The sequence below is a fragment of the Alternaria dauci genome, chromosome 1 (assembly GCF_042100115.1).
Source record: "Alternaria dauci strain A2016 chromosome 1, whole genome shotgun sequence".
Classification (NCBI taxonomy): Eukaryota; Fungi; Ascomycota; class Dothideomycetes; order Pleosporales; family Pleosporaceae; genus Alternaria; species Alternaria dauci.
Window position 1 is genome coordinate 1,583,310 of NC_091272.1, and position 19,139 is coordinate 1,602,448.

Genomic DNA, 19,139 nt, shown 5'->3' on the forward strand with positions numbered 1-19,139 from the left:
TTCCCGACGCGTTCCGCCAGGGATATCGGGCAAAGGTTCCGCCGACTAAGCATCTTTTGACAGAAACCATGCGTAAAGGGCCTATGGACCTCAGTCATGCTAGCCAATAGTATTCCATCATGCTTCCTTGCACGTGGACTATACATATTTGATCCAATGGCAGCGTGGCTAATGCTACAAGTAATGAAAACTGTAGCCGGAAGGACCCGCGTTCTCAGGTATATTCCCGAGCTCTAGCACGATTCTGAGAAGGCTGCGTTTGCGGGAAAAGATCACGGCAGATGTTAAGATGACAGAGGTAATCTTCCGAGGCTGAAATACGTGCGGAGACCAGGAACGCCAATGCACGAGCCTAGAACAGGTAAGCCTATGCTCTTCTTATTGGTGAGGTATATTGAAATCCCCATAACGGTCTCATGTATGTCAGGTGTCTACGATAGCAATGCTGGCCATGAGGTGGTTGATACTAGAGTTAACAGGATGATCTGTCGGAGTCTAGGGACGGATCGCGCTTGACGAAGCACATGTTATATGAAGGTCCACTCTGAATAACCACCACCGTCTAAATTCGAGTAGCAATGTTGTGGGAGGGGGAAGCTCTGCACATTGGAGACTACAAAAGGTTTGGTGCTCTGCACGAAGAGATGGATTCAAGACAGCAGGAAACATTTCAAGCAAACGTCCAATCATTGATCGCGCACCATGAAGGCCGTCTCATTCATCCTCGGCGCCCTCGTCTCTGTTGCCTTTGCACAACAGCAGACACTCTGCAAGGACTACGAATACTTTTCCAGCAACGGTTACGAGCTCAACAACAACATCTGGGGTCGCAGCGCTGCAACTTCCGGCCAACAGTGTACCTATGTTGACAGCGTGTCAAGCACAGGCGCAAAATGGCACACACACTGGCAGTGGACGGGGGGAAAAGACAACGTCAAGTCCTACGTCTACTCTGGACGTCAGATCACCAAGAAACCTGTCAGCCAGTACAGCAATCTGGAGACGGAGGCGTGTAAGTGTTTTTGTACACAGTGCGGGTGAGCTATACACTGACTTCATACATTTGTGTTTAGACTGGGTCTATGACAGCAATAATATCCGCTGCAATGTTGCATACGACTTGTTCACTGCTGCGAACATCAACCACGACACCAGCAGTGGTGACTACGAGCTAATGGTCTGGCTCGCCAGATACGATGTCTATCCCATTGGTACCTCGCAGGGTAGGGTGACAGTTGGTAAGTGTCCTTCTGCAAACTGCATGTAAGACACACTGAATTTATACACCACACTTAGCTGGTCGCACTTGGGAACTTTTCTATGGCCCCAACGGTTCCATGAAAGTCTACAGCTTCGTACCTTCTAGTCCCATCAACAACTTCAAGGCGAACCTCAAGGACTTCTTCACCTACCTCCAGAACAACAAAGGCTTTCCTGCCTCGAGCCAAAACCTTATTAGTACGCTACTTCACGTGTTGGTTCAAGATTGGTATGATTATATGTTTACTAACGCTATGATAGCTTACCAATTCGGTACTGAGGCTTTCACTGGTGGACCTGCAACGTGTAAGTGTTACTGTACGAACTTCATGTGATACATAGGCTGACTTAGTACCCCCATATCTAGTCACTGTGAACCAGTGGTCTGCCAATGCTTGGTAAATGTTGAAAGTATTGAGTGGAGACAATAGTTGTAACTACGGAGGGTACACTCCTAGTAACTCTCCTACTCTCCTTTGTTCCTTTACCGTGAGGTTTGACAGTATAATTGCCTGTCATCGCCGACAGTAAATTGCCCACGACAATATCTTGGGGGCGAGACACAACTAGTAGTTTCGATGTATGTGGCACTGGCACCTCTCAAAACTTCAGTCCTTTCTGTAGATACTTAGATGCATTGAAACTCAAACGTATATATACATCTTCAACAAACATCCCAATAAGTATATGAGTTGCCGTTTGCATTTACAAGGCCATGAACAGGCCGATGGCACCAGCCACAACACTCAAACCTACACTGCCCACTGTCGTCTTAACCGCACTACCAGTGTACTGTTGCGGTGCACTTGCATTCGCGCTCTGTCCTGCAACAGCAATTGTGCTCTCGCTCTTCATCGTCAACTGTCCATCTCCACCCCTCAGCTGGCCTCCACCACTAACACTGGAGGGATCCATTGTACTTCCCTGAACACAACCCATCGTGCCGTTCCCACGAAACATGCGATCAGCAACGCCCTTCCACACCTCCGTCACATCCGTAATCATCTTACCAGTGAACCACATTCTGCAATCCGCAGCTTCGTAGATGAACTCTAGAGGAGTGGCACTAGCATCGTTCTGTCTCAGGTTGTCTTTGAGGTTGACGCCGCCGGCGATACGTCCACCTTGATACGCAGATCGCTTGAAGAGTTGTGTGGCGAAAGCAGTTTTACCCAGATCCATGTTCATCCAGGCATTTTGTTCATCGGGCGAGCCGAGGAAGTAGATGGCCTGCATACGGACTTGGATATCGTCCCATGAGAAGACTTGGGCGCCTTTGGTGCCGCCTACACCTTGCATCGGTCCAGTTTGAGGACGTCCACCAATAGCGATCGTACGGACTGCGCCCTGGTTCTTAAGTAGCTCAGAGACGATGGCACATGTTGAAGAACACATGCCGTCGTGTAGCATGACCATATCTTGTGCTCGAAAAGGTTGCGGTGTGCTGGTTTCATTGACGTTGTCATTGTACCCGATTACAGAGAAGCCATTGTATGTCGTGCTGACGCTGTCCGAGAAGTTGTACCGGAGGGTTGTGGTGAAAGAGTCGCTATTCGCTTGTTGAGGACCAAAGAGTTGATCCCATCCGGTAGCAGCTTTGTTGTCGATATCGAGAATGTGCTGGTAGTTGAATCCGGCTGTGAAACCGAAGACATCATCCTGTGTAGCACCGCGACCAAACGCTTCCACAAAGGCGGTTTGGTTAGATTGCGCGTACGTCTTGTTGGCGAGAAAACTCTCGGTGACTTTGCCAGCAGCGTTTAGAGCATCGTTTGCGCGGAAGCGTGTGCCGCCAAAGGGCTCTGCCACTGCCTGCGGGTACACTTGCTTGAAAGTATCGTAACCGAGAATCGCATTGCCTCCGCCGTTGCCTCGTAAGTCAAATACCATCTTAGTTTTGCCGGCTTTTTGAGACATTCTTATGAAGTCGCGCATCGTGTTTTGGAAGCTCTGGACATTGGGGGATTCGTAGGATGGGATACTGAGAACGGCGACATCCTAAAGCGGTCAGACAAGTAAGAGATTTGATATGTGCAACTTACCTCGTATCCTGGGCCCTGGAGATAGTAGCCTCCGACGGCGAGATTTTCATTGATCAGCTCAGCCTTTGGATAACCAATGTGCGAGGGACTCGGCGTAGCTGCGGGAGTCACAGTCCTTGTGGAGTTGCTAGTTGGAGAGGGCGCAGGGGCAGCAGAAACAGGCTTCGGTCCAGTGCAGAACCTCTGGAAAAAGGCCTTGCCGCTGTCAACACCAGTAAAATTTCCAAAGACGACAGCGACGTTCATTTGGGACCAGGTAGTGCCATTGGCAAACGTCATGGTTGTATTCGGACCTTGATATTGCCCAGTTCTGAAACTTCCAAAATACGTAGTACCAGATGCAAGAAGAGCCTGAGAAGGGAAAAGCGCATTCCATCGTGTGTCTGCATCGTGGAAATCAGCGTCAGCAGACACGTTCGCGAGGTAGTTCTGAGCGCTCATGCCATTGATCATCTGGACGGGCGACGGCTTGAAGGAAGAATCGTTGTTGGCTTTCACAACATCTCTGTATGTGTATATCTCCGGGAGCGCCATGCCATCCGAAGAAATAGAGACCAATTCCGATCCAGTAGGTCTCTGAAACTGCATCGCCGAAGCAAGAATATCAGGTTGATAAGCAAAGTGGTTATCGTAAGCTTTGGTAAAGAGGTTCAGCATCTTCATCTGGAAGTCGTATTCAGTCTTGAAGCCACCAGTAGCGAGTTGTTTTTGCATCGTGTCCAGCTCGCCTACGATGTCGACGGGTTCTTCAGTGTAGTCTTTCGGTGGGTTTTTGAGGTAAGCGACATTCGATTGCCATTTGACCATGACCTTGAGATCGTCGATCAACTTGACATTTCCTTCCTTATCAAGAGGTACAGACTGCAGACACTTTACTCCCAACTCTGCAGGAATGACTGGTCGGGCTCCAGAGGGCAAAGCGGCTAAGGCCATATTGACAACCGCACAGGGTTCTTGTCCAGGAGAAGCTGATGAGGGGGTTGACGAATTCAAAGCACCTGCTGAACCTGAGGTGGCAGCGCTGTTTTCGACTGCTGCTGCCATCATCAGATCTACGTCTGCTTGCGTCATGACCTCGTTCATATCGAGATCGGGATAGTCCGGGACACCATACATCCATGGGTGGGGATTTGCTGCTGACAGGCCGCAAAAAGCGCTGAATAGTACAACGGAAGAACGCATTTTGATTCCAGAGGGGTGATCGAATCGTAAAGCGCAGGTATATTAGACCCGGAATTTAAAGGAGGATTCAGATCTCTGCCGTCAAGAATTAATTATTAAAAAGAGCGATCCAGCGCCAATAGTGTACTCAAACAAGGAACAAGAAGTTAAGGCGTAAAGAAGAGTCCTTGTGCGGCGGACCGACAAGAGAGAGAAGAAGAAGGTAGAGTGCTGGAGCCGCGTCTACCTACCCACATATGAAGCACATGGTGCATCCGTTGCAGCGGGGCAATGCTAAGGAAGGTTAATACAGAGTGTAGCAGCGTTGCTGCATTATCGAAACATCAAGCCCCAACCAAGCAAAGCAGGTGGAGAAGTCGAAACAATGTCTGTGTCCACATTCCGTCGAAAGCACAAGTTATGGCATTCCGGGGCAATTTCTTGGAGCCATAACGAGGACATGTTGTTGGCTGAGCCATCAGAGATCATGTCAAGAGGATTTGGTATGAAGAAGCCAGGCTTTGTTACGCAGCGTATGCGAGGAGTGGCGGAGATGGAGAGTGGTCGTATGTGCGGTACGCGAAACTGACACGAAACATTGACGTGCTAAAGTGCTAAGCCTGAATGGGCCTAGCTCTAGGATGCAGCGTCTCGAACGGCATCCAACTGCAGAGCGAACACCCCAAATAGTCACATGCATCCGCGGAGTAACTCCTCGTGACGATTCAGTTGGCGATACAGCAAGTGCTAACAAGGCTGGCTTCCGAGTAACATGTCTCATGCGTGTCTATGCTGCAGAGGCTGATTAAGCCCATACTAGACATGGCAAAGGGCTCTAGTCTTGTTCCAAACCTTCTTGATACTGAACTTCTCGATCCCATGCCTCGACCTTCGTGAATGGGCTTCTTAGAAAGTTGTTCAGCTCATGAAGGAAAAGCTTGCTGTTGTCTCTGCCTAGATATTCCGCTAAGAGATTCTCCGCGTGTCCGTTACTTGCCCTCAGATCTACCATTTTCAGGATAGATACAATGTATGACAGCAAGAATTCAGCGTTGTTACTCGTTGTAGCTGCACTAGAGGAAGAACCCTCAGACTCAGTGTGCAGGTAGGTAAAGACACGGAGTTCGCGCCGAATCCAAGCACGTGCTTTCGACTGCAGTTCAGGCGAATTTGAGATCAAACGGGGGGAAATTTCACGGTATCCCGAAAAGCGATTACTGCCGACATGCAGCGAATACAGTTTTCGTCGGTACACGTCTCTGCGTCTGCGCAACGCAACATCTTCTATCGGCGGCGAATATGGACGACGTGGACCGCGTTGTCTGCTGGGCAGTCCGTAGGGCGCGAAGAGAGAGCCAGGCCGATCGGTGCGGCTATGAGAGGCATTTTCAGGTGGAGGATTGTTGGGTGGGTGACTGCGATGAACAGTATAGCTTTTGTAGTCGGTCGGAGAGCGCCAGTCGTACTGCACAGCGTTGACTTGTGCTTTACCTGCACTTTTCGTCAGAGAGAGTATGTTGTGTGTTTTTAGGAGATGCCTTACATAGCGGGCAGGTCGACCGTTCCTGCAGCCAGGACACTAGACACACAAAGTCAAACGTGTAGTGGTTGCATGGAGAGGTAATGGCCCTCTCTGTTACTGCAGAGAGACATATCACACAAGTGTCCTCTGAGTCGTCTGAGATCGAGCCAGCCGTGCTTGCTGGCATGCGCTTCCTTCTCGTGCTGTGGGGTGAGGAGAATAAGAAACGGCCCTGATGACGAGCACATGCCGACGGGAGTGAGTGAGCTTGGGCCAACCAAACTGGTCGCGACTTGCCCTCACACGCAGCCTGGTCGTTCAACATCCACTTTTCCTCTCGCAGCACGTGTCCGAGGGCGTGCAATCCGTCGCGGACCTCTTAGCGCCCATCGCAGAGCATTCCTCGCATTGAATGCTCATCTCTGCTCTTAGACACGTCAGTTCCCGTTCTATCCGACGCTCATTACCGGCTATGCTAGCAACTTCAACCCGGCCTGCTGTCGCAGGGCCAAATGGAAAGGCGACTCACCACACAGTAACCGCGTTGAAGAGGTGGTCATGCGATGAGAAAGAGCTGCCTTCTGCATCTGACGTCAAGGCGATTCACGTCTACGACTTCGACAATACCCGTATGTACATGGCGACTCTCCATGACAAGCAGAGCTGATATTTTGCAGTCTTCGCAAGCCCTCTCCCCAACAAGCAGCTATGGAACAGCGCGACCATAGGCCAGCTGGGATCACCCGACATGTTCCTCAACGGAGGCTGGTGGCACGATTCGAGCATTCTCGCGGCAACGGGCGAGGGCATTGACAAGGAAGAACCGCGCGCATGGCAAGGCTGGTGGAATGAACAGATTGTCGAGCTCGTTGAATCCTCCATGGCCCAGAAGGACGCGCTGAGTGTGCTTCTCACGGGAAGAGGAGAATCCGACTTCGCCGACCTCGTCAAGCGCATGGTTCGCAGCAAACGATTAGATTTCGACATGGTCTGCTTGAAGCCCGCGATAGGCCCTGCAGGCCAGAAGTTCAGGAATACCATGGACTTCAAGCAAGAGCTGCTCAAGGACATTGTCTACACATACAAGGATGCAGAGAAGCTGAACATATACGAGGATCGCGTCAAGCATACCAAGGCCTTCCGCGACTTCTTCTTCCAGTTCAACGAAGACTTGCTGAGAGCACAGAATCAGGCGTCGCGCCGGCCCATCACGACCGAAGTCATTCAGGTTCCAGAGAATGCCACACAGCTCGATCCCGTCGCCGAAATCGCCGAAATCCAGAAGCTCATCAACGCACACAACATACAGGTCAAGTCGGGGGACGCTCCGCCCGGCACTCCGCCCTATCAGATCAAGAAGACTGTCTTCTACACCGGCTACATGATTCCTTCTGACGTAACCGAGAAGTTGACATCTCTCGTCGCCTTGCCCCAGGGCGCGCCGAGAGACGATATCCGATATCTCGCGAACAGCATACTCATCACACCAAAACCGTGCCCAAAGAGCATACTTGACAAGGTTGGCGGTATAGGGGCAAGGGTCAGGTGGAAGGTGACGGCCATTTCCTGCTTTGAGAACAAACTCTGGGCTGCGAGAGTGGAAGCTGTGCCCAAAGGGACCAAGTTCTATTCAGAGAACCCCGTGCCCACGGTAGTCCTGGCTATTCGTAAAAACGGTCGACCAGCAGATGCCGCACGAATCGTGAACTGGCATCCCGTACCCCAGGATCAGGCGTTCGAGTTTGACAGCGTTGTAGGCGAGAAGCAAATGTTGCGCATTGAGGAAGAGACACCAAACGAAAGCGAGTACGAGAGCTACTTCCCCAACAAAGCCAACCGTAGAGAAGACCAGAACGGCCGTCACGACAACTACCGACCAAACCACGGTCGAGGAGGCAGGGATAGAGACGATCGATCAGGTGGTTACCGTGGTGGCAACCGAGATCGCGGCCGTGGTAACAACAGAAACCCCTCGTACGGCCAAAGAGGAGGAGGCGCTCGCAGTGGTAACCGGGGTGATCGTGGCGGCGGCGGTGGTGGTGGTCGCGGACGTGGTCGTGGCGGTGGTGGTGGACAGTATAGAAGTCTGGATGATGTCGACCACAGCTATGGAAACCGGAGCCACGATAACAATCCGGATGCTTTCTACTAGGCCCCGGCTGTGCAAATATCCAACTGGAGGAGTTCGGTCATGGTAGTATGTACTGTTTAATGAGATACCCGGAATCGTTCAGCACACACCAAGATTGCGTTGCGTTAGCACTTGACATTCACACACCACTGATGGAGACGAAGATCCCAATACAACCTCATTTCTACGCTCTTCGGACCGTGTGAGCGCACGACCCTCCGAAATGGCCGAGGACAAGGCTGGCAATCGGCGATGACATTTCATCAACACCTCACTGTACCACCATTGGACCACCCAACCCATTACCGATACGACACGCCACACCTTCTTCAACCGTGCCCACGGCCAGATGAAGCCTAGCCTGCTGTTTTTTATCTCTCGTGAGTATTATATGGGGATACGGGTGGGACACAGCACCCCAAAGGAGATGAATCGGCGATCGCAGGCTGAGCTCCTATGGTAAAACTTGATTAGGGTTCACTTCAGCACTGCTTGGGCGCGCGGGCTTAGTAAAGCGGGGTGACTGCAGAATTTGGACTTGTATAAGTATGTGTGAGATTGAGAGTTCAAGGTCGTCGACGGACCCTGATCGTCGCTGGTGTAGCGCTGGTGTGCCGTCTATCGTGGACTTCCTGTTTGGGTGATATTGGTAGCTTGTCAGAGTCATTCCAACTGCGGGCCTCGAGGCCGTAAGTGATCGCCTGTCCTTCCTTCTGTCGTGGTGTGCCATTTGGCCGTCTATTTGCGCACTTGTCCGCCGCTGACAATCCGACATCTACAGCTCTACCAGTCGAACCAGGTGCTTGTTTCACCCGTCATCTCCTGCAGAGGGTATCAAAGTCGTCAGATTAAAGGACACGTCGATCCCCGTGCACGCCTCCGAGCCCTACTCGACCTACGTTGAAGCCCACCAAGACCTACCGCGAGCTTGCAGAGTGCGAAAGATACTCCTCTACACTACAACATGCCAGTCAGCGCCTGAATAAGATGTGTACGAAAGTTATCCTCAAGCACAGTACATGTCGACACGAGTTCTGGGTGAGGCGCAACTGCACACGGCATCCGGGGTGCCTCTTTCTTACTCAAGTCAATCGCGAGCGAGGTGGTGAATGCTGGGAATGTGATCCAGGACAAGGCCCGCCTCAAGCAGTTTTTCGGCGCAAGGTGAGCTGGCGAAGAGTTAGAAACAAGGTTAGGGAAGGAGGGCCTGCCAGTGTTTGAAGTGTGGAGGTGGTGTCATGTCCTGTGTGTAACTATCAACGTCTCGTTCAACATATGCGTCTAGAATTTGGACAAGGTATGCAGATACCTCATCATCCTACCATATGTTCATCAGATTGCATATTTACATCCACCAAAATAAAGTGGGATTCTAAATTCTCGTCCACTTCCTCTACTCCCCTTGCAATCTCCTCACCACCAGTACTGCCCCTTCTAAATCATCACACATATCTACACCTATATCCACCCTGTCCGCCACCGATTTCTCTGAATCCAAGCCAACTAATAACAAACAGCCAACAAGATACCTAAGTATACACACAACCCATCGTCAACCACGTATACGGCGACACCAGTTCACCCAGATGCTAGCCTCCAAGGTCACATAAGCAGAAAACCCAGCGATGATCAGATGAGCACCTCATCGATGTAGATGCGAGGTGCAATACTCAGCTGTGTCATGGCCCCTGGTCAAGTACTGAGCCCCAGGAGCGGAACTAGAGTGGCAAGAGAGAGAGAGAGAGAGAGAGAGAGAGAGAGAGAGAGAGAGAGATCGAGGGCCCAGAGAGCAGATCTAAGCCGTTCGACAACAAGATGAGAAGCGTACAGAGCGCAGTAAGCTTGATCGTATACTGTCGAAAACACCATGTTTCGAGGACGGGTAGCGATGCAATGCAATGCACGATACAAGAGCACGCACAGGCACGAGTGTTTGCACCAAACAGATTTTTTTCCCATCCACCCATAAATTCATTCTATTCATTTCGTTGCCTGAGGTTTCATTCTATAGTAATCATACAAGCCAAGACAAAACGCCATACCAATGCTGCGCCATAGAATGCCAGACCGCTAAAAAGAGGGCAACAAACACGCGATAAGCTATGAGCATTACGCAGATGCATGAGCTAAGAAAGCAAGAAAGCAAAAGCAAACATGTGACGTGGTGCAATGATACAACATGCAAAACAAAGCGAGAGAGAAGAGTGATAACTAATCACTGTCATCCCTTGCCCGACCAGCCTGGCTTCCTTCAAAGTTCCTCATCCTGGTTGCATGGTTGTGGTTGATCATGCTGCGAATGGGATTCTTGCGTGCCGCACTAACCATGCTGGGTGTAGGAGGGTGTCTGGAGGCGTGGACCGCACCAGTTCCGTATTGCACTTCGTCAAACAGGTTGTCGTACTGGCCTTGGGTCAGACTATCCTTTCTTGACGTCTTGAGAGGCTTTACAGGCCGGACGGTTGATACCTCACTAGGTTCAGAAATGATGGATGGCTTAGTCTTGGAAGAGCGGGAGGACCGGTGAGGGCGTGATGAGTCCTCGTCGTCGGCAGAGTCGGCAGATGTCTTGCGCGAGCGGTGAGAGCGGTGAGAGCGTTTCGATGACTTGCTGATGGACGACTCGTTGTCATCGTCATGCTTTTTACTGCGAGACGACTCTTTTTCATCATCGTACTTTTTGCTGCGAGACGACTCTTTCTCATCATCGTGCTTCTTACTACGGGACGACTCTTTGTCATCGCTATGCTTCCTGCTGCGATGGCTCACAGAGGTCTCAGCGTCGTCATCCTTCTTGGACTTGTGGCTGCGGTGGGAACGGTGCCTGCGTCGTGGACCATCGCCGATCTGGGAGATACTGTCGCTAGGAACGACGGTGTCAAGATCATCTTCGCTTAGCTCTTCAATGTCAAGGTCGTCGATGAAGTCGTCGTCATCATCATCATCGTGCTTGGACTTGTCACGGCCTAGAATGCTGCTAACAATTGAAGCAGCCTTGGATGCAACCTTGGTGGGGGCCTTGGATGGAGCCTTGGATGCAGGCGCTGATGGAGGAGGCGATGAGCTACGCTCCTTTCGACTGCTACTACTGTGCTCTTTGTGCGAGGTGTGTTTTGAAGACGAAGAGTAAGAGGACTTGGCCTTTGATCTGCCCGAGCTGCTCTTGCCATCATCATCGTTACGGTCTGCTACGAACGATGAGATGAAAGAGCTAGGGGCCGCGCTATATGCTTTCGAGACGACACTTTGAGGCTTGGATGACGGTCGTGGTGGCTTTGAAGTTGTTGCGACACTTTCCGGCTTGGCTGTGGAGACAGTGCTTCTCGCCCTCTCAATCATCAGCAACTCAGGGCTGGTGTTGGAGCGGTGAGCTGGTATGAGCCTCGAAGGAGCCCGTGACGGGGCGGTAGAGTATGCAGGGGCATATTCGATGGCAAGAGGCTCCGCGATCTGCGTGCGAGGAGCCTCAAACTGAGACGGTGAGTAGTAGCTAGCGGGCGCAGCCTCGATTTGTCGTGGCACAGAGGTCTTGGGGATCTGGGAAGCGCGCGAATAGCATGATTGCGCGTCGTCTTCAATGCGGCGTGCTACTGGTACTACTGGCTGAGCAGGAGTTGGCGGTGCAGCAGTCTCGACAGGTGGTTGGGCGGGTTGTGGGTCCTGCTGGGGTGTCGGGGGTTGGGATGAGGCCTGAGCGAAGAAGCCAGCCGCAGTGTTGACCGCGTTTTTGGCGTCCATGAAGGCGCTGAACTCCGCCTCTTTCTTCGCACTATCTTTCTCGCTCCGCATGAATGCATATGTGACGGCTGCACCTGCAGCAGCTCCAAGTAATGTTCCGAGGATGTGCGTGGCCGCCCCACTGCTGGAGTCGGATTTTGTCGTCGCTTCGGGCACAGGAGTGATGGAGGGTGCAGAGACGCTTCTGGCCACGGTCGGTGGCTTCGGAACGGCTGCTTCGGCCGGTGGTGCGACTGGTGTTGCGCTGGCTCTTGAAGCACATGTGTGGGCGCTGAAAACACTCGGGCTTTCCCGGAAGCTCTGCGAAACTGTCCTCGACCACGTGATGACTCTGCTGTGTTCGATGATGGTGCCATCATTCCTCATGTCTGGTCCATTTCGGTAGACGACCTCGATGCTGTTTCCGTCAAAGTCCAGTACTGCGGCATTGAAGTGGCCGTCTTCTGCACAACGAGAACCCGGTGACCCATTAGGACGGCCGCCGGCAGTTAGTGCAGCGGTATAGAAGTTCCGGACCGCGGTCGTGCTAGGTGCGGTGAACGCAATGTGTGCAGCGCCGGCTCTTAGACTACTGAGCTGTCAGTTGCGGTGTGCCTGGTGATCATTTGTGGTACTGACCCAGACGTTTCTTGGCAGAGATAGAAATCGGCATCGTTGATTCCGAGGCCAATTTGGTTGCCAAATTGGCCAATGTAGCGGTAGCCCAGTGGCTGGAGCGCAGAGAGAAAGAATGACGTTGACGTAGGAAGATGCGATACCGTGAGACCAATGTGGGAGACGGGCATTGCTGAACGGCGGCGGTGAGCAAAAACTAAAACGACAGGACGCGGATAGAACAATCGCCAAGAGGATAGTTAAGAAGAAAACAGGATGTGAACGTACACACAATCAGGTATGATCGTGTGGGAGCGCTTGGAGATGTATGGTGTGAGTAAAGAGGGTGAGTGTCGGTACGGCCTCGAGGTTTATATCAGAAACCCCGTCCAGGTGCAGCGTCTCGATGCATCGTGAACCGAGTGGCAGGGCGTTCCATACCGTTGCGGGACACTCCCTACTAGCACGCCCCACTGCTGCAATTAGCTATCAAGGAGGTCGCTGTCAAGATGTTGTGATGCTGCCACATGTCCTGCGTCTGCAGCTAACAAATTTGTCAAAGTAAGCGAGGTGTCGGTGTATGACATTGGACCTCGACGTCGGCCCGGAGCCGCGAGAGGTTTAAGTCGCCGCACGCCTCACCTTGCGTACTGCGCTATGGTATGTATGGACTCGAAGCATTCTAGTCGCTTGTCGCGTGCAACAGAGTATTTGCGGTCTGGACGCGCCACTTGTCGTCGAAACGCGCCACTGGACATGGCGTGACGTCGACAACGGGGCACCGTTCGCACAAGAACCAAGATGGTGCTGCAGTGAGGCTACGATCGCAGGCATCGTGGTAGATTCTTGGAGTCGCACCAGAAAAAGTCGGTAGGACTTGCCATGCTGTTTCTTTTTTTCGATGTTTACGCGAGATCATCATGGGAGATCGGCGATGCGGCTCCATGTATAGGTGCTACCCGTTGCCCTCCCGCCACATGCGCAGAATGCGATGAGTCCCCTCGAGGAAGTCTCTAACCTCATGGGGTATAGAATGAGCGAATAACCGGGTACATGCTTGAAAGAGGGGTTCAAGGGATTGTACTGCGAATATGACGTGAAGTATACTATTTCATTCGCCAGATATGTCATTACCGGCACTGATGATCCTCCTGCTCATAGTTCCTAGAGCAGACGAAGAGCCGCGACATCCCGCAAGCTAGCTACTGACAGACACGTTTCAGAATCGAACGACAGGCCATGACTAGACCCAGCGGTATGACACCGGATACAGGGCGCATACAGACTAGCGTCCTGTGCTGACAGAACAAGATGAAAGAAAAACAGGAGGTGCGGGGTAGGTTGAGCTGCCCCGCGATCTTCGAAAGAAGATTGATTGTTGTGCGTTGAGCCAGAGTAGTTGTTTTGTTGTAAAAAAACCTCAAGCAGACGCCCAAAATCAGATGCAGTAGCGCCCAGGCTGTCGATGTTGCGATCTAAGCCATGAACGTGTCCTGCAGCCCGTCGGTCCTGGTTATCTTTCAGCAATGTGCGGTCCGTGATCCGACTCGTCGGCCGTGAGTCAGTTATTGCTTGTGGGCTAGTTGGCGTGTCCGGTATGGATAGGTCCGACCCTTGGTCGTGCTGCTGAACTAGAAGATGTTCCAAACGTCTTCCGCGGCATGGCAGAACTTACTGCATGCAACGCTGGCACTGAGGTTAAACTGGCTAATGGCGATACTGTCGTCCTTGATGTGATCGGCAAAGTCGTCATTACCCTTGGCCATGGCACCTACGAAGACTGCGATGCTCTCGCCCTTGTTGAGGTCGCCAATGTAGTCGCTGACACGTACGACCTCGGAGTCGAAGCTGAGCGTGACCTTGCGGCAGTTGGGGGGAAGGTGATCAGTAATGGGGTTCTTGATGACCTCGATGAGTTTTTCCTGCGATGACGTCGACCGGATCTGGTGTCTGTGCAGGAGTTGGACCATAAGTCCAGCGAATCGCTTAAAGGTACGAGGAATGCGCACTGTAGGGCTGACCCTTATAAGCACATTCTTGGAGGTGTGGATGTAGATTTGGAGCTTGCCCGCCTTGTTGATTGGCGAGTCAAGCAACGTGAGCAGACACTGTAGCGCTACGTTAGCTGACGATCCAACTTAGCCTCCTCCTGTACGCACTTGATGTGTGATGTCGGGCCGGGCCTCGCTGATATCGCGGCCCATCTTGCGCATTACGCCGATGTGGTCGTCGCTGTTGAGCAGATTGTACTTGTCTTCGCGCGCGCCGGGGCCCCGACCAGTGCCGTGTGACGCCTTGTACGTCTCGAGGGTCGCATTGCACAGAACGACGATCAGGCGCTGCGTGTCTTTGTCGTTGGCCGGAATGGGGGTGTGCTGCTCGGCGACTAGCTTGGGCAGCTCTGGAGGAGGCATCGATTGTGTTCCTGCGCGCGGTACCGTAGTGTCAGCGTTGTCGGCGATTGATGGTGAGCACAGTCGATGGCGCCACCAAGGAACTCGCAGTCGACATACTTGCGCGCTTCTTTCCCCGCTCGGCCGAGTCTCGGGAGGTAGGTCTTTCTGTTGGCGACTTGGACTCTTCGGATTTGGGGAGGGGAGCCATGTTGACGTGTGGTGAAAGGCAAGTCACTGGAACAACCTTGTACAAGTCTGTGCGTGTGTGACCTGTGGCGCGGAAAGATTGGTCCCAGGCAGAGAGAGAAAAGGGAAGAAGTCGATGAGTCGCTTGTCCGGGCACTTGAGGGTCAGCAATTGCGAATGCACTTACACACCAGTGTCGACGAGGTGTCTTCTGGTCGAGGAAAAAAGCGGTGGATATGCGATAAGCTCGAGCAATGGCTGGGGAACTACGCGTCCTATTTGTGCGAACTGTCGGTGAAAACAGCGTTTTTCCCTTGACTAATCATAGGCGGGCGAGTGGCATGATTACGTGAGAAGACGATCCTTGGGATAATCCACCGACTGACCAGAGTAGTTCTCACCACCAACTCGCCGGTCTATATTATCATGCAAGAGCACGACAGTAGCTTGCATCGGCGCTATGTGGGAAGCAAGCAGCATTCTGCCGCCTTAGTTAGTGATTACATGCAACGTGGCTGTCCATTCGGGCGACGCTGTTTGACTCCATGCCAGGTCGTTCGTTGGCTCGGCGAAACCCAGTGTCAAGCGAGGTCCGAAAGCGCAGTCAGCTCGGCGTCAGTCACTGCTCACACCGACAACTCCCGTAGCCTCGAGGGTAGTGCTGCTTGCAGATAATGTATGTACAGTACTCAGTAAGCTCCGAAGCGGGCCTCGGAACGTTCTGCAACGAAAGCGTCTCACCATAGTCTCTTGGCCCGCCTTGCATTTGAAACAGTCACCATATCACGCGGTCGCCTCACACTCAACATGCTTCTACACGCCATGCGTATGGCCTTCTCTGTAAACATCATGCGATCTGCCAAGCATACATAGTGGTCCAGTCATGCGCGAAACGAGTCTGGTTTGGCCGTCGCGCTGCCGCCTGAGCGGCTCTGCAGTGGGTACATGAACGCTAACCGTCGTCGCATTTTGCCTGTCCCTGTCGCTGTCATTCAACACCACGTCCTCTTTCCTTAATTCGATTCTCTCAAGTCGCAGGCGATATCTTCATACATTCTTTTGGTGGCAGCCGGCTGTCTTGATTTTGATCGTTATCGCAAGCTCGTGAACGCTCCGACAAAACAAATATCATTCCAGTCACCTCGATTAATCCGACCGTTCCCTACCAAACAACATCAAAATGGCTTTCGAGTGGCTGGCACCGATCCTTACACCCGCCGCCCTGCGCTCCGTACAAGCTGACGGTCGACCGGTCATTACCCTCTTTCTTGTAATCTTTGGCCTCTCAGTCTTCGGCGTCCTGATATGGTACGTCCACTTCGTTACATCTAAGATGTATCCGAAGAAGAAGGATCCCAATGCCAAGAAGGGCCCGCTGCTCGGCTTCATCAAGCGATAGTTGGTGGAAGAGGGCGGAGCGGGGGATGCTGGGCCAGAGTTGAGAAGAGTGGGATCCCGTCGATGGAAGACGACACGACTATCGAGAGAATAATTGCGACGCCCATATTACATCACCAAACGCAATCTTGATCGAATCTACATCGAAGCCACCTCGATCGACGTTGGTCTCCCTTTGATTCAACACATGGCGCGTAGTCTGTCTTGTAGGAGGGTTGAAGGATGGATCGGACCTCTTACTACTCATCGCAAATGGTGCAGACAGGCCACCGAGGAGTATGCGGGATTCATACCTTTGAGTGAATGACTTGCTAGACTTTCAATTTCAATACATAATTCTTACCCATCGCATGGCGAATTCTCATCATACACGAAAAATCGGAACGCTTCTTGATCAGAACACTGACACCTAATTTGGCAAGTCTTCTACATGATTTGTTAAGCAGTCTCTTCCGAAGCTTGTCGGCACTCATGAGGCCTATCGGGGATTACGAGCCAATGACGTATGACCTACCCACTCATATCAAAACGCAACAGATACACGTATACACGAATACACGGCTTATGTCCGATTACTGCTGCCTATGTTACTAAATATGTGGGTGCCTTTGAGTGCTATAAAATTGGATAGAAAGCGAACGACATGATACCACCACACAAGACACCAACACACCAACACACCTGAGACAGTTGTCATCATGTCTGCTCAATCGATCCCAACAGCACTCCCTCTACAAGGCAAGATTGCTATAGTCACAGGCGCCTCGCGAGGAATTGGGGCTGGCTTGGCGTTAGAGCTGGCGCGAAGGGGAGCAAAGGTCAGTCCACCGACTTCAACCAAGTCAACCAAGCCGCTTACACATGGAACAGGTCACCCTCGTCTACACTTCCCCCAAAAGCGGAGACCTAGCGGAAGCGATTGCCTCGAAGATCAAGTCACTCGGCAATGGTAGCGATTCGAAAATTGTTCAGGCCGACCTCAAGCAACTTGACGCACCTGAAAAGATTGTGTCAGCGACCAGAGAAGCGTTTGGTGACAAGATCGACATTTTGGTCAACAACGCTGGCGTTTTGTTTGAAAAGTCTATCACGGAAACAACAGCAGAAGACTATGCCAGCATATTCGATGTCAATGTCCGCGCACCTCTCCTTCTCACAGCCGCGGTAGTGCCCCATTTACGAGCACCAGGCCGTATCATAAACATGTCGTCCATAGGCGCCCGCTTAGGCATCGCCAATTTGACCCTCTACACAGCATCCAAAGCAGCGATAGAAGGTGTGACCCGGAGTCTGGCACAAGAGCTAGGCGTTGCAGGACATACAGTAAACGCTGTGGCGCCGGGTCCTACAGAGTCGGAGATGTTGGACGATGTACCAAAAGAGGTTGTGGAGGTCCAATTGAAGCAGACTGCAGTCGAGAGAAGAGTTGGCACCGCGGACGATATCGCAAGAATTGTGGCCTGGCTCTGTAGCGACGATGCGAAGTGGGTTTCGGGTCAGACCATTTCCGCCAGCGGTGGTTTCCTGAAGTTGTAAGCGCGTTCTGTCAATGTTTGGCAATACTGCTTGTTTGATATGGAAGCTTGGAGTGGATCTCAGCGGTCGTGTTTGGGTTCTAAGACCGGAGGTGTTTGGACGGGAATAAATCGGATTTAGTCGGCAACGACCGTTCAAACAAACATGCAGAGTATGACCGAGCGAGTACACATCTGTGTGAAAATCGATGACGCCACAGCCGTTGGATCGTCGACAGGTGAACATGCGTGCTTAGAGGTCGCGTTCTTCAAGTTGTGAAAAGAAAGTGAGATCAAGACTTCTTGGGCGGGCCTGAGTAGTCGCAAGCTTCAGCCAAGGCGAACGAGCAGCAGGGCATTCATCTCTTACAGCTGTCACTCTCAGCCATGCCGCAGGATTATCGTGCGCCATTGAAGCTTGTGTCCAGGTCCACATGGTAAGGCGGTCGAAAGCCGTCGGAGGCTCGAAGCACAATGTAGAAGTCGTAAGGGCGTCGGCAGTTGAGCCTCAACGCACCGACCAGGGGCTGGATGGAGGCGCTGCACTCCAACGCACTAGGTTTTAGCCTACCACGTCCCAAACACCTCTCAAACGCCTCGCTCTGCCATTTCGCATGGCGAAGACTAGAATGCATGGCCATTCACGTTTCAGAGCTGGATCTTGGCATAGATCTAGCCCTAGTCACGCCATCTCGCGTCCCTGATTGGCCGTCATCCCGTTGCGATACGCGCTCGTAGACAGCGGATCTTACGGTGTCGCAGCTTTGCACTGCAGAGCCATGGAAGATGGTTCGACTTCTGCTACCGTTTCGCTCTTTGGGCCCTGGATTACCCATCCTCCCGACTCTCTGATGGACTGATACCCTTTACCCACTTTTGCTAATGGCAGAGCTGACCTGACTTGTCCTGACCCCCGTCGTCGGTGCCGCTTCATCCTCTGTTCGCCGCAACGTGGGCTTATAGGCTTTTGTTTCCCCTACTCACCCCAAGACTCGACCGATTTCATGCCGGTGCTTCTTTAGCCGGGTGACTGAACGCCTCTTCTTGTACTATTTCTCTTCTTTTGTGCGGGCACTCTTAGTAAGTCACACTCATTCTTTCCCAGGGCTTCTCGTGCTGCGCTGTCGCTGTCCCTGGTGGCTTCGATCTAACCTATGTACAGATTACTTAGACACTCATTGAACTTGTTGCTCCACT

The 19,139-nt window shown here is 52.2% G+C and overlaps 6 protein-coding genes across 6 annotated transcripts; 3 read left to right on the forward strand and 3 right to left on the reverse strand.

Moving 5' to 3' along the window:
• Positions 1-702: 702 nt before the first annotated feature.
• ACET3X_000501 (uncharacterized protein) lies at positions 703-1,662 on the forward strand (the record flags this gene model as incomplete). The annotated part of the gene is made up of 5 exons (XM_069447804.1): positions 703-1,012; positions 1,074-1,211; positions 1,297-1,458; positions 1,522-1,566; positions 1,628-1,662. 5 exons carry the CDS (start codon positions 703-705, stop codon positions 1,660-1,662), a joined length of 690 nt encoding a protein of 229 aa, XP_069310743.1.
• Positions 1,663-1,965: 303 nt separating this feature from the next.
• Positions 1,966-4,235, reverse strand: ACET3X_000502 (uncharacterized protein; the record flags this gene model as incomplete). The annotated part of the gene is made up of 2 exons (XM_069447805.1): positions 1,966-3,258; positions 3,303-4,235. The coding sequence occupies 2 exons, from the start codon at positions 4,233-4,235 to the stop codon at positions 1,966-1,968; spliced, it is 2,226 nt and encodes a 741-aa protein (XP_069310744.1).
• A 2,222-nt stretch (positions 4,236-6,457) lies between these two features.
• Positions 6,458-8,137, forward strand: ACET3X_000503 (uncharacterized protein; the record flags this gene model as incomplete). Its single annotated transcript, XM_069447806.1, has 2 exons — positions 6,458-6,614; positions 6,663-8,137. The coding sequence occupies 2 exons, from the start codon at positions 6,458-6,460 to the stop codon at positions 8,135-8,137; spliced, it is 1,632 nt and encodes a 543-aa protein (XP_069310745.1).
• A 2,190-nt stretch (positions 8,138-10,327) lies between these two features.
• ACET3X_000504 (uncharacterized protein) lies at positions 10,328-12,639 on the reverse strand (the record flags this gene model as incomplete). The annotated part of the gene is made up of 3 exons (XM_069447807.1): positions 10,328-10,519; positions 10,886-12,422; positions 12,473-12,639. The coding sequence occupies 3 exons, from the start codon at positions 12,637-12,639 to the stop codon at positions 10,328-10,330; spliced, it is 1,896 nt and encodes a 631-aa protein (XP_069310746.1).
• Positions 12,640-14,079: 1,440 nt separating this feature from the next.
• ACET3X_000505 (uncharacterized protein) lies at positions 14,080-15,052 on the reverse strand (the record flags this gene model as incomplete). The annotated part of the gene is made up of 3 exons (XM_069447808.1): positions 14,080-14,556; positions 14,608-14,873; positions 14,962-15,052. 3 exons carry the CDS (start codon positions 15,050-15,052, stop codon positions 14,080-14,082), a joined length of 834 nt encoding a protein of 277 aa, XP_069310747.1.
• Positions 15,053-17,126: 2,074 nt separating this feature from the next.
• ACET3X_000506 (uncharacterized protein) lies at positions 17,127-19,113 on the forward strand (the record flags this gene model as incomplete). Its single annotated transcript, XM_069447809.1, has 4 exons — positions 17,127-17,246; positions 17,299-17,960; positions 18,965-19,022; positions 19,105-19,113. The coding sequence occupies 4 exons, from the start codon at positions 17,127-17,129 to the stop codon at positions 19,111-19,113; spliced, it is 849 nt and encodes a 282-aa protein (XP_069310748.1).
• Positions 19,114-19,139: the final 26 nt, after the last annotated feature.